At 27.8% G+C, this 14,144-nt stretch overlaps 1 protein-coding gene across 1 annotated transcript; it reads right to left on the reverse strand.

Annotated features, from left to right (window-relative positions):
• Nucleotides 1–7,212: 7,212 nt before the first annotated feature.
• On the reverse strand, nt 7,213–8,321 carry LOC106765903 (heat stress transcription factor B-4b). The gene is made up of 2 exons (XM_014650673.2): nt 8,081–8,321; nt 7,213–7,864 (listed from the first exon to the last, which is right to left on the reverse strand). Exons 1-2 carry the CDS (start codon nt 8,318–8,320, stop codon nt 7,406–7,408), a joined length of 699 nt encoding a protein of 232 aa, XP_014506159.1. The 5' UTR covers nt 8,321; the 3' UTR covers nt 7,213–7,405.
• Nucleotides 8,322–14,144: the final 5,823 nt, after the last annotated feature.

The raw sequence follows: 14,144 nt of genomic DNA on the forward strand, positions 1-14,144 counted from the left end.
TATATATATATATATATATATATATATATATATATATATATATATATATATATATATATATCCAAAAATAAATATAAATTAATTTATGTCAAAAAAATTGTAAAAAGTTTTATTAATATATAATTAGATATAAATTATTATGTCAAGTTTTACATAAGTTTGACATTATTCATTAATATTATGTTTGTTTTTGTAAATCTTGTAAGATTCTAGAAAATCCTTTAATTTAGAACTTTTACAAGATGCACTAAACTATTTTATTATTTAAAAGCTTTAGTATAAATAGAAAACATTTAAATAGAAATTCATTTCATAAAAGTTGTTATCTCCTTAAAAGAAAAGAACATTTTTTTCCTCTACCTTCTTTGTAAGAGTTCTAAACTTTTACTCATCTATTTGAAGTTGTAGGACTCCTGCCATTAAGGCCTACCTTTCCATTCAATCACTTTGTTCAACAGCAAAATTATTATTTTGCTCCATATATAAAGTCATTTGATCTTTGGCTTGCATGCGTAGGGTATAGAGTTGCATGGTTGAGGAGCTCTTGATGATTTTTTTTTTCAATTAAAATCATTAGAGTATGATAAAAGATCTAAGCTTTCCTTTTATTTGTGTTAGGGGTGAATAAGGCTAAATGACTATGTGTGCTCTTAAACAGGTAAGAAAAGTTAGCTATTTAAAAATCTATTGTACCTTGATATATATAACTTGATAAAATTGTGATTTGATTTCATTGAATATTATTTATGATTGAATTGGCTTGTTTCAACAATTGTATGTTGTCTTTGGCTAATTTGATCGCATATTTGAATTATATGTGTTAAAACTTGAATTGCTAGAGTGTTGGTTTGCAAAGACTAGTCTCAATTAGGTTCAAATGATGTATTGGATGAGATGAAATTATTGTGGTTTGTAAAGAAGGAAGAAAATACTTTTGAGATGTTGTACCATTGATTTGAGCCATGCTAAAATATTGATGTGAGAATTGTGAATGATGATAGTTTTGCTTTAAAGATTAATAACTTTAGTTCAATTGGTATTAGAAGTTGTTTCTTTATCTTGAAAAATATGACTTTTTAAGACCTATAATTGATTGAATTGACATAACATGACGATACTCTTTAGGAATCTCTTTGTTTGAGTTGCATTGAATGAAGATTTAAGGCTTTGGGCGGGAATCTCTTAACCTTAATAGATTGAATAGGCTTGAATGATTTGTTGTTAGATACATGCATGCATATAGATTGAATAGGCTTGAATGATTTGTAGTTAGATACATGCATGCATATAGATTGAATAGGTTAGAATGATTTGTTGTTAGATACATGCATATAGGGATGACAATGGGTCGAGCAGAGCACGAATAGTGCCTACCCCCCAACTCAACCCGAAAAAAAAGTCTTCCCGCTACTGGCACGGATACCCGTTTAAAAAATACTCGCAGGTATTTTAAAACTTGCGGATACCCGTGGATATTTTAAAAAGTATTTCTATAAATTATTAAAATTAAATTTAAATAAAATTACAGAAAAATATATAAATTATAATATAAATTTAATTAAATATAAATTAAATTAAATATAAATTAAAATTTAATTTTAATTCAATTTATCCTTATAAAATATAAATTAATTTTAATTTTAATTAAATTTAACTTAATAAAATATAAATTATATTTTTATTTTTATTTTTTGCAGGTAGCGGATATCCGTGGGTACAGATAGTATAATACCCACACTCGACCCATTTATAAGCGGGTATAAAAATACCCGCAACCCGCGAGTAGTAAATATTCGTAGATACCAACTATCAGTCACGAATTTTATTCGCGGATACCTGCGGGCACAAATTGGTTTGTCATCCATACATACATACACACACACACACATACATACATAAATACATACAAACATACATACAAACATACAAACATGCAAACATACATACATAAAGACATACATACAGACGCATAGACATAAACACACACTCACAGACATACACTACAATAAATAATGGAATTATATATGGAATATTATATACGAATTTAGATCCGTATATAAATCAGGTATTATAAACGGATGTTAGATACGGATTACGGAAAATGAGTTATATACGAAAATTCCGTATATAAAGTTGGCGTAAGGTGGCGAGAAAATCATCCAAGGATGGGATCCGTATATAAGTTGTAGTATCCGTATGTAGTTAGAACGAAATTTTAGATGTGGATATTATATACGAATTAGGGAAATAAGTTTTTTAATAGAATGTACTTTTGATTAAGTGGAAGTTGAACCCCATGTTCAGTCGCACTAAAGCTCGAGCTCTCTCTTTCTCAGGTTTCTTCTGTTTCTCAAACCCTAGAGGTTTCCTTTTTCTCTCGAACCCCATATTCATTCACATTCTGTCGCTCTTCGGTCTGATTGTTTCTCTCTGGAACCCTCTTCGGTCTGATTGTTGTTCTCTGGAGCCCTCTTCGTGGTTTGGTTCTTCCTCGTCTCTCTCTCTTGAACTATCTTTGGGTGTCATTGTTCGGTGCGGTGCCGTAGTTGGGCGCTGAAAGAGTAGCTTCATCGATTGAGGTGAAAATGGCGAACCCTAATGCTTAGTAATTATTTAGTGGTGAAAATGGCGAACCCTAATCTCATTTTTTCTGTTTTATTTGACACATTTGTGGTTCCGATCGCAAGCCGTGGTTGGAGTGTTCGGAAGAATCAATTGAGGCTACTGTGTGGCGGATTAAGAAGATTCTTAGTGGTTTAAGTCAACGTTGCTCTATTGTAGGAAAGTGAGCGCTCAAGCTTATATAAATTCCTTCTTTCTAAAAATATACGTTTATCAGTATTAGGTTTCTGGGTAATAACTTGTTTAGGGTATGCGATTTTGAACAACACTAATTGTGAAAACTGTCTTAGGGATGAATTCGATTATCCTTATTGTTGTTTGTTTTAAACTATGCCTAACTTGGTGTGAACACATTTGTAATGTAATAGTTTGATTTTCGTGCCCTTGGTTTGCGCGTTTGTTATCTATGTGTGGTTGGGTTAATAGAGTGTAGGTATCATCTTCTCTACCAATTAGCAATTATGGTTAATGCCTTTGTATGATAGTTGTAAGAGTTTTTCTTTATCTTAATTTAGGAAGCTATTATGTGAATGCTATTAGAGTATGCATTGTCTATGGATGCGGAAATAATGAAGATCAATAGTTGTTTGGAAAAGCTTGTCGTTGCTGTTTTTGAGAGGAAACTGGATCCTCTCCTGCCATTCTGTTATGCCAAGTCCTAGCGATTCTTTGTTTATATTGTCTAAATGGATATAATGGTCAAGGGTTGTGATGAATGTTTTTACATGTGATTTGTGTGTTTGGATATGGTCAGGTCTGTTATTCATGTTAATGCTAAAAAATAGTATATTAATTATATACGGATAATCCGTATATAAGTTATATACGAATATATCCATATATAACTTATATACGGATTATGCGTATATAAGTTATATACAGATATATCCGTATATAAATCTAGCTACAGTCCTTTTATATATGGATTTTTGACCGTATGTAATCCGTACATAACACCACTTTATATACAGATTTTGAAGATTATATACGAATTTTGGCTGTATGTAATTTCCATTTTTCTTGTAGTGATACATACATACATACATACATATATACATACATACATACATACATATATATATATATATATATAAATGAATAAATTATAGAAATTTTTAAATGTTCAACGAGATGATAATGTGTGGTTGTGAAGTGATGGATGTGGAATGACTTTCAAGGGAGAAAACATTCAACTTTTATGGTAGATGTATTGAGTAGGGGTTCAGATTCTACTAGGTATCCAACTCAAATAGAGTAAGATATCTAGTTAGTAAAAGTTGATGGAGGTTTCTACAATAGGAATTGAAGGGACTCTTTTGACTAACATAGGTGAACTAACCCTATCATTTAGAATGGTTGGTAGAGTTATGGCTTGGTAAGCCAAAATGCTATCAGTCCTTATGACAGGTACAAAATTTTTGGATTTGACTTTATACATGAAATCCGCTAAAGGTAGTAGTATTTGATTAATTTTGTGATGTGAATTTTTGAATGAATTAATGCACGACTTATGTTACCTTGATTCTTTAATTTAATTACACTTCTCTTGTTAAATACACTAACTTACTCTTTGTTTTGGAAACTGTGTTTCTTTTGCTATGATCGTGTGTGCAAACCAGAGCAGTGGATAGGTGAGGAATCCAATAGTAATCCAATAGATAAAGAATACTAAAATGGTGTAGTTTGAATTGTATTACATTTTATTCCTTAAGCTTTGTTTTGATAAACCTTTGTATTCTTTTTTTTAAAATACTTTTTATATCTACTTTAAGGAATATTGTAATATAACTTTATGCTTATCAACTTATGAAATATTTTAAATTAATAGATGTTTTCTATTAATTTAGGGTGTTACAAAATATTCATCAATAAATATAAATAATTTCATTAAAATTTTAAATAAGTCAAAAGCACTTTTATAAATATTATAATAAAAATTCTAAATCATAAATAGTTAAAATATTAAGAGATAGATAAAAAATATAATTTAAACATTTTCTTTACTTCACAATGTTGGGATCAATTGCTATATGTTTCGAGTGTGGGTCGGGGATTACAATCAAAATACTTTTTCACACTTTTTTCAAGCTTAAGGTCGCCTTCGGTCTCTGTTATAAAGTTCTCCTAAGTCCTTAGTGTTTCAACTTCACACCGTGTAAGTGGTAAGACACTTTGATGCTCAAGTCAGTTGTATGACTCGTCGGTTAGCATAATAAAGTATTAAATTCATAATAAGTGTAATCACTTACCTTCTTATTTTATCTCTGTATTTATAGGTTTCAAAATAGTTGGTTGGTCTAATCATAGTTGAAAAGCTGATGAGTGTATTTTACCTGTAAACTTATCAATTTATAATATGATAAACTAATAGATATTTGACTAATCAATCGCTTTGGAGTATTTGTCTGATCTGCAGAAAGTAAACATGGATGAAAACATTGACCCTCAGTCATCTAGTACTTATCTATGAACGTTGACCATAGAGTAAATAAAGGACCTATCATTCATACGGTACATTGTATGTAATAATCGGATCCTATTCATGTTATCTCTATTAATTTAGATGTAAAATATAACTATGCAATTCCGTCTTGCATTTGATCTTTTCGTAGTTACTGTTGCTTTAATAACTTGGAGAGTGAAATATGATATTGTAATGTATCAAATCAAAGAAAAAGATGAAAGTTATATGAAATTTGGTGACATGAGGAATAATGGCAGAGAAACCCATCACGAATTTATATTACAATCGCGATGACTTCTTTTGTTCCAAAAATATTCTTTATTTCACTCACCATTTTTGGGCTTTTTCTTGCCTTCTTTATAGAGGAAACCGAAAGCAAAAATGTATGCATAAGATTCCATGTATAATCAATCCATCAGTCAGACTAAACAAATCAAATCATTGTTCAATCACATCCTGCACAATTCAATATTGGAATTTTGTGTTTATAATGTTGAGTGCTTCATTCATATTTACGATAAAATTGTTAATTTTTATAATAAATATTTTAAAAGCGTATGTTAAGATTATTTTTTAATTGATTGAATGTGCAATTTGATCGAGCAATTTGTAAAAAATAGGTTTAATAGGTTCGGAGGTCCTTATATTTGGAGGTTTGTTTTAATTGGGTCCTCTAATTTTGAAAGTGATCAATTAGGTCCCTAATTTTGTCAATTTGAATCAATAAAAGTCTTTCCACCTAATTTTGTCAATTTGAATCAATAAAAGTCTTTCCGTTAAATGCGGTTAACGCCGTGAAGTTTTTGAACATGTGGCACGCTGACATCCCTTTTAAAAGGTGAAATCCCAGAGAGTATTTGAAGGTGAAATCCCTAAATTAAAAGGGATGTCAGCGTTCCACATGTTCAAAAACTTCACTGCGTTAACTGCATTTAACGAAAAGACTTTTATTGATTCAAATTAACAAAATTAGGGACATAATTGATCACTTTCAAAATTGGAGGACCCAATTGAAACAAACTCCCAAATATAAGACTTCCGAACCTATTAAACCTAAAAAATAACCTGTAATAATCGTTTAGGAGACAGAATGCATCCAAAATTGCTTTGGAATTTGTTTTCTTGTTTTCGATGAATTTGAGTTCAATAATGAAGTGACTTGAGTTGCTTTTGACTTTTGGTCAGCGATTTTAAAATTATCATTCTTTTGATGTTAATTCTTATCCAAGTTCAAAACAGTGATGTAAAATAGTATAATATGTACACATTTAATTAATAAAACAAAATTTATGTTTTCTTAAATACGATTTTATGTACAATGCAAGATGAACACTGATGATACATTATACGTACATGGACACATGATAAAAACTAAGGTCTTGTTATAGTAATTGTAAGTGTAAGAAATTAAACAATACTATATAGCTTTACTTGTTATTTTATGTTCATGTCATTCTAATTCCGAGATGCTTATGCACTATTCGAGGTTCCGTAAACTTTTGTTTCTTTTTTTGACATATATATGTGCTTTCCATGTCTGGTTTTTCAAAACCAAACATTAACATTGTAGGATGACATTTCAATAATTTCACAAATTAAAGGCTAAGGAATTTAAATGGATTTTTCTTATTCAACAAAAACAAAATTATGATAAACATTTTGAATTCCACAACTAATAAATCTGAATGAAGTTAGAAGTTCACTGTGTATTTTTGTTGTATAACTTTGTGGTAGTAAAACATAACTCATAGGGTTTTAAAGAAAAGGTCATTTTTACATTCATGTCATTCACTGTTTTACCTTTAAACTTTGTTTTTAGTTTTTTTACAAATATAAAAATTGATTTTTTATAACTACTTTTTTCCTTTTAAAAATGGGTTTCAAGTTCCTCTTTTGATATAAAAAACCATTCCCCGTAAAAATATTGAAGTCACAAATGAAAGGAGAACAAAAGCAAATAGAGAAATTATCTTTTAACAACGTAACACTTGGTATTGGTTCGTTTTAAATAATTTTTTAAATATAAATTCAAATATACCAATAAAATAATGGTACGTGTCCCATTATTAAAAAAATTGTTAAAAAATGTTGTCAAAATATTATTTTCCAAACCAAAATATTTACAAACAATATTATACTTTTGTGGTTCCAACTTCAACAGCGAGGAAAAAACCCTGCTATTTCATTGACACATCTTATAACTGGAAAATTCTGTTGGGGTACCAAAATGTAACATTGTAAATTAAACACAGTTATATACAATATATATAAAATAAATAAAAAACAAGAAAAGCTAACCATGAAGAATGGGACAAATCATCAATTAATGTTATCTGGGTTCAATCTCTTTGTGCCACTTAGAAGGACCCCAAAGAGCTTAACAGAACTGTTTGATTCTTCAGAAGAAGTGAACAAGGACTTGTCCACCAGCTTTGGAACGGAAGTGCTGGTTCTTTGTTCAAAGGGTGGTGGAGGTTTAACATGGTTTTGGATGAAATATATGATGTCATTGTACAAACTCTTCATGTGACTAAGTTCTGACAAGAGCATGAAGTTGTTTTTCCTTAGTCTTTGGTTGTCTTCAGAAAGGGATGTTAGAATGTCTGTGCTTGGTTTTGGAGATGAAAGAGGAGTATGAAGCCAGCAGAGAGTTTGATCTTGTTCATGATGTTGCTGAGGTGATTTTCTCCTCTGTATTTCACACAAAAGGTGCTTAGCTCCTTTTTTGAAGTACTCATTGGCAAACTCCCACCTATCAGAAACTACCTTCTTGAAACCCTGCAAACAAGAACAAACATTGAATATGTTAGAATTGGGTTTTAGGTCTAACTCAACCCCACAAAACCGGCTTGTAAGGTGAGGTCTCACCTCAGTTATATATTATAATTTGACCTTATTTCTAGTCGATGTGGGACTTCCAACATAATATTTATAGTTAATAACACGAAGAAGCTAAGGTAGCAATAATTAAGGATAGTATATGATGATGCTTACATAGGTGTTGAGTTGCCTAACAAAGCTTGAGAAGTTGTTGTGTTTGAAGTAGTTGGGAAGAAGATCTCTGGAAAAGTCAGGAGGTCTCCAGACAACAAAAGTGGTTTGATCTTGACCCCATGAAACAATGTGGTCTGTGAGAGGATCATCAACAAGTTGATATGTCTTTGTGAGGAAAGGTGCTGCCACTGATTTCTGAGACTCAAAAGAGAACACCATCTTCTCCTCTGTCAAACCCATTCTATTCAATTTCACTCCTCTTCTCTCACTAATATATGCATCACCAACTTAATTTCTCTCACCTTTCTCTATCATATTATAAATTTCTAATCATGCAACTTTATAAAACAAAGAATAATAATACTTGGACACAGTTATTCACTTTCACACTGAGATGATACGCTTTTATTTTAATAGTTTTATACAATCAACCACATTACATTATTTTACAAAACGTAAAACATCCATTTTGACAAATCTAATAAAGGTAAAATAATATTAAAAAAAAGTGATTTTTTTTTTATTTTTTTTAAAAAAAGAAAAATAAAAAAATTATATGTCAAAAGTATCATTTTTCTTTTACAAATCAATAACATGACATTATATTAAAGAATGTAGTTTACACGTAGACGTGTCAAAGTATCGGTATTCTAAAACAAAAGCACATTATCATGTGAAATGAAGAGAAAAGAAAAATATTTCTCTCAAATCACCTTTTTCCATTGTAAAATCTGAAATTGTGATGAATTTTTTTTACTTAAAGTAAGACTAATTATTCTTACTTGCATTTCTAAGGTATGAAAATAAATAAGTAATAAGAAGTTCAAAAGATAAATTTATTTATTTATCTTATGCTCTAAAATTTTTGAACAATTAATTTTTTTATTAAAAAATTTACAACATGAGAGATATAATTTTTTTTATATAAATTAATAGGTTTTGAGAACTTCTTTATTAAAAAAATCTATAAAGAGTTTAAAAATCCATGTAACTTGAACATTCACTTTGTTTTACTGTAATTTTTGTAGAATAATAACACATAGATATCTCATCAATCTCTCCCTTTATATATTACTAATTTTAAGATGCATATGACCATGTCAGTGAAATGAATTACTTTTTCTAGAAATTCTACAATAATAAGATCCAATAAGAGGTATTAATTACTATTGATTATTCTCTTGGCAGCAGTGTTGGTGGGTTGATGCCTCTTGAAAGAGGAGTTACCTTTTTGTTTGTTTTCTTTCTTTTCAATATAGCTCTAATGGATGTAATCACCATTTTGTCCCTACTCAATGCTTTTATGTTCATGCCAAATTGGCTATATAAAGCAGCTTTCCATCATCACAACCCTAAAGAAGGCAAGTTTATAATGCAAAAAACCATTCAATTTGAGTTTAGAAAAATGTGTATGCAGAGATCTCTAAAATTCCTAGACTAATAATCAAATTGAAAGACAATGTTGTAGATTTGTTTTATCCTGCAAAAAGACATGTTTTTTTTTTAAGAATGTTTTTTCATATGGAACTTGGAAGGGTGTGATTTCTCAAAATCAACTGAGAAAATTTAAACTTTTGTGCATGTGCTTTGGCCCACTATTTTTTCAGTTGTCAGATATTGTTCAAGGATTATGATATTTTGAATATTTTTTTTATAATTTTTTTTATAACAGAACATGTGTCATTATTTTATTGGTCTATTTGAGTTTAAGTTTAAAAAATATTTAAAACAAACCAATCACAAATTTTCATGTATGCGTTGTAAAAAAATTGTTAAAAAAATGTTGTTGAAAAAAACTTTTTTCATTGTTCAATGGGTTAGTCCCTCCTCTCTATCGTGTCTTTGCCTGCAAAATATAATAAAGATACTAATAAGAGTAAAAATGTAAAATGTCATTAAAAATGTAAATTTTTATATTTTTTTAAAAAAGATTAAAAAAAGTAAATAAAGATACTATTCAAATTAATGTAGGTGTATCAAAATATTTTTCCAAAGATAAAGTTCACATTATTATATTTTCCAATCTCAAAGATTACTCTTCATGTTTTGGCCTGTGTAACAGGGATCTAATAACTTGTTCTTTGACCCTTGATTGTTTCATATGGAATTTCAATCATATAACATCATTTTCATATTTTTCATTTTGAATGAATGCGATATATATAATCATATAAGCATGCCAATATGAAAACTGAATGGCAACACAACATTTTATGCTTTGGTAAGTCATCATATTATATATATATCAAACAAGCTTATTATTTATAGGGAGTAATACTGAATTTACATTGAATTCAAATTTTGTGAAATATATTAAATTTAAGTTTGGACACATTTTTATATTGTAAATTTATCTTTATTTTTAATTAAAATAAAATCTCTAATACTTTTTTACGATGAATATATTAATAGTGATTCCATATGAATAGAGTTAATAAATCATAAATCTTATTAAAATATATATTGGATGATTTTAATATTATTGAAAAAAAAAATTAAATCCATCTCAAATTTAAGAAACTAATTTGTAAAGCGAGAAGTTTATATTTATTTATATAATATAACTAGTTTATTTTTAGTCAACCTATAATATATATATAATTGTAAAGGTATAGATTGATGAAAATCACGCACATTTTTTGTTTGTAATCTAAACTATGATTTTATTTTAAATATAAGACTATTTAGTTTGAAAAAGTTTAACAAGCTAAAGAATATTGGGTGTAATTTGCATTTTCTTTTGAATCTCATTATAACATGTAAACCTTTTTCCTTTACTTTTTCTGTTGAAATGCCTTCTATTCTTTATGAGGGTTTTGTTTAGGGATTGTGATATTGATGAAGGATAATTGGATCAACATTTTAATCTTTCAAAAGTGTAGCTAATTATGAGTTCAAAGTCTCTTCATTGCAAATAAAAAAGTGAGAAATAAAAGTTCAATAAATATAAAAACATAAATGCTTAAATAATTAATTAGTATATGGTTACAACTTACAAGGGTGGAACATTCTCACCTTTATTCATTTTTGTACAATCCAAAGCTTGCCCGTGACCTTGAGATGATAAAAGAATTAGTCCTTTTTATTCTTCAATGATAGAATAAGTGAACCTTCTTAGGGTTCATAAAAAAATTATCAGATGATATAGTAATATCATGATTTCTATTAGAGTAAACAAGAATTCATCTAAAGATTTTTTTTCAAAATATATTTGTTTTTGCATATTATAATAACCTTTCTTACATGGAGAGAAACTTTTATTTACTCTTTTATTTATTTGTACATTAATATTTAAGTTTTTACTTTAATATAAGTAATAATTTTATAAGTGTTTTTGTTGCGATGCATTTCAAATACATCCAAAAAGTCGAAATTAAAGGTAGTTTATAAATATTCTCTTCTTTAATTAAAATTCTTTTAAAAAAGTGAAACACAATTTCAAATTTTGTAACCTCTAATAGACCGGAAAGTTTTTAACAATCTACAAATTGATTTAAAATCACTTAATAATTTAACTTTGATGAATATAGATTTTTAAAGTTAGCTATACCTAGATGTACCCAAAAAGAAAAATAATCTCATGCAAGACCTTCTTCTAGCTATGGAGGGGTCACATTCATCACTCTTTTTCTATTTCTTTCATTCTCTCTTTACACTATTTTAATCTTGAAAATTATCTGTAAATTTCACCAAATATATTTCTGTTTTGTTTCTCTTTTTCCTCTTTCTGTATATATTGATGGGGTTTTTTTTTTAGAAAAAAATTGTTGAGGAAATAAAATATATAAGTTTAATCCATATAAAAATTAATATCACATCCAATTCAAAAGAAAAAAAAATGAATTTGTAAGTTTTTTTTCATATGTTGTTTAATATTTTAATTATACATATATAATAATAATAATAATAATAATAATAATAATAATAATAATTAGGTGGTGAAAGTCTATAGGAATCCTCTAAAACAGGCTGCATAAATAGGAAGGGTCGAATAAATATTTAAATGTGTAGAGAGTAAATATTGATCACATGATCTTTGAGCATCGCCATGTGTGACTCATTGCATGTCTTTTTAAAGAGAAAGACAGAAAGATTTGTCTTTCATATATCAGCCCAAATCTAAATGCACAACACGTGAACATCACCATCTGGCTAGTAAAATCAATACAAAGTAACACATTATAATAATTCCTCCAAAACTGCATTCATTAATTCACAAAAACAAGGAAACTATTCTTTTAATAAATGTTAACACCCAAACTAATTCTATGTTCTATTCTTTTTTTAAATTAAACAGTTTTTTTCTATCATTAATATACAATCAGTTTATTAACTAAATATTTGTAACTAATTAAGAATACCCATTATTTACATAAAGGTCTAACAACAAGTTTTAACAACTATTATCATTATATATATATATATATATATATATATATATATATATATATATATATATATATATTAAATTTTCTTATTGGTAGCAATTAAATGATATATTTATAATAAAATAATAAAATTATTTATTTTTAAAAAATTGGAGAATCAAGTAAGCTAACGGGGATAGAAGTTATACATTTTCAAAACCAAAAATGAATTTACGCCATATATTGGAAACATGAAGGGTAGAGGTATATGAGGAAAATTCAACTATACGAATAAATTGTTAAAATTATAATGAAATAGTGTTAATAATACATAAGCATACATATATATATATATATATATATATATATATATATATATATATATATATATATATATATATATACACACACGTTAATTAATATAACTTCTTAGTTGATATGTTCTTGTGAAATGATATGTTGTCATTTTTTAATTACAAAATAAAAAATTTATCGATTTATTGAGGATTAAGATTTTGTAATTAGTTCTTTATTCATGATTAATTAAATCACGAATAATAAATATGGCAAGTATGAAATAATATGGATATTAAAATTTCTAATTTCAAATATCAATATGAGTTTTGATCCAAATATTTAATTTTTAAAGGAAGATATGTTCAACTTTTTTACTATATAATAATATTGTACGTTGTGTCTGCCCATTTTTATTCCTAATCACTGGTTTGATGGTAGTTTATTATAGCTATGACAAAATCGATAATCAATCCAAATCTAATAACAATGTCTGCCAATATCTTTTAGTGCATACTAAAGTTAAGGGAAAAAACATGTTCCAACCTTACTAGTTTAGATCAATGTAATCATTTTTTAATGAATAATTTTTTTTTCATGTTTTACAAAATCAAAGTGAAGTTTGAAAAGGGCATTGATGTGAGATCAATTGGGAGCAGGTTTTTCTATATATTTTTTTGGGAAAAACTCAAACAACGCCCTTCATGGTAAAATAAAAAATAAAAAATAAAAAATTATCCCATATTTAGCACCAATGCATATCTATAAATAACTAATGGAAAGGCTATTTTAATTTTACATATTTTCTTACTATTTTATCTTTAAAATTACCATAGTTATTTCATTGTGTTAGTCTTTGTGTATTATTTGAATAAAATTGAAGAGAGAAAGAATAATTAATTCTTTATAGAAAATAAAATTATATCTAACCATTAAAACTATTTTTATTGTGTTAATTATTCTTTTTCTTTATAAATATGTTAATCTATAGTATAACTCTACTGTATGGACCGATCGGTCTATGCCAACCGATCAGTCAATCATATAATAAGTCAACTTTAGAAACACATCATAATTGGATTATCAAACGGGTAATTACAACAATGAGGATTGATCGGTCCAAAAACTAACATTCTCGAATAACAAGATAAAAACACACTTAGATAACATTGGATTGTGATTGGGTCTACACTAATCAAAGGCCCACTAAAAAACCTGTAAATACAAAGATAAGATAAAGAGGTAAGTGATTACATTTATTGATCATTTAATACTTGATTTCTATAACTGATCGGTAACCTAAGACTAACTTAAGCATCATAATGTCTTTACTAAATACTCACCGCTCGGATTTGGACTGTGTAAAGAGAAAAATCACAAGTTTGAAGAAAATAAAAGGATTA

This window comes from Vigna radiata, chromosome 7, assembly GCF_000741045.1.
Source record: "Vigna radiata var. radiata cultivar VC1973A chromosome 7, Vradiata_ver6, whole genome shotgun sequence".
NCBI lineage: Eukaryota > Viridiplantae > Streptophyta > Magnoliopsida > Fabales > Fabaceae > Vigna > Vigna radiata.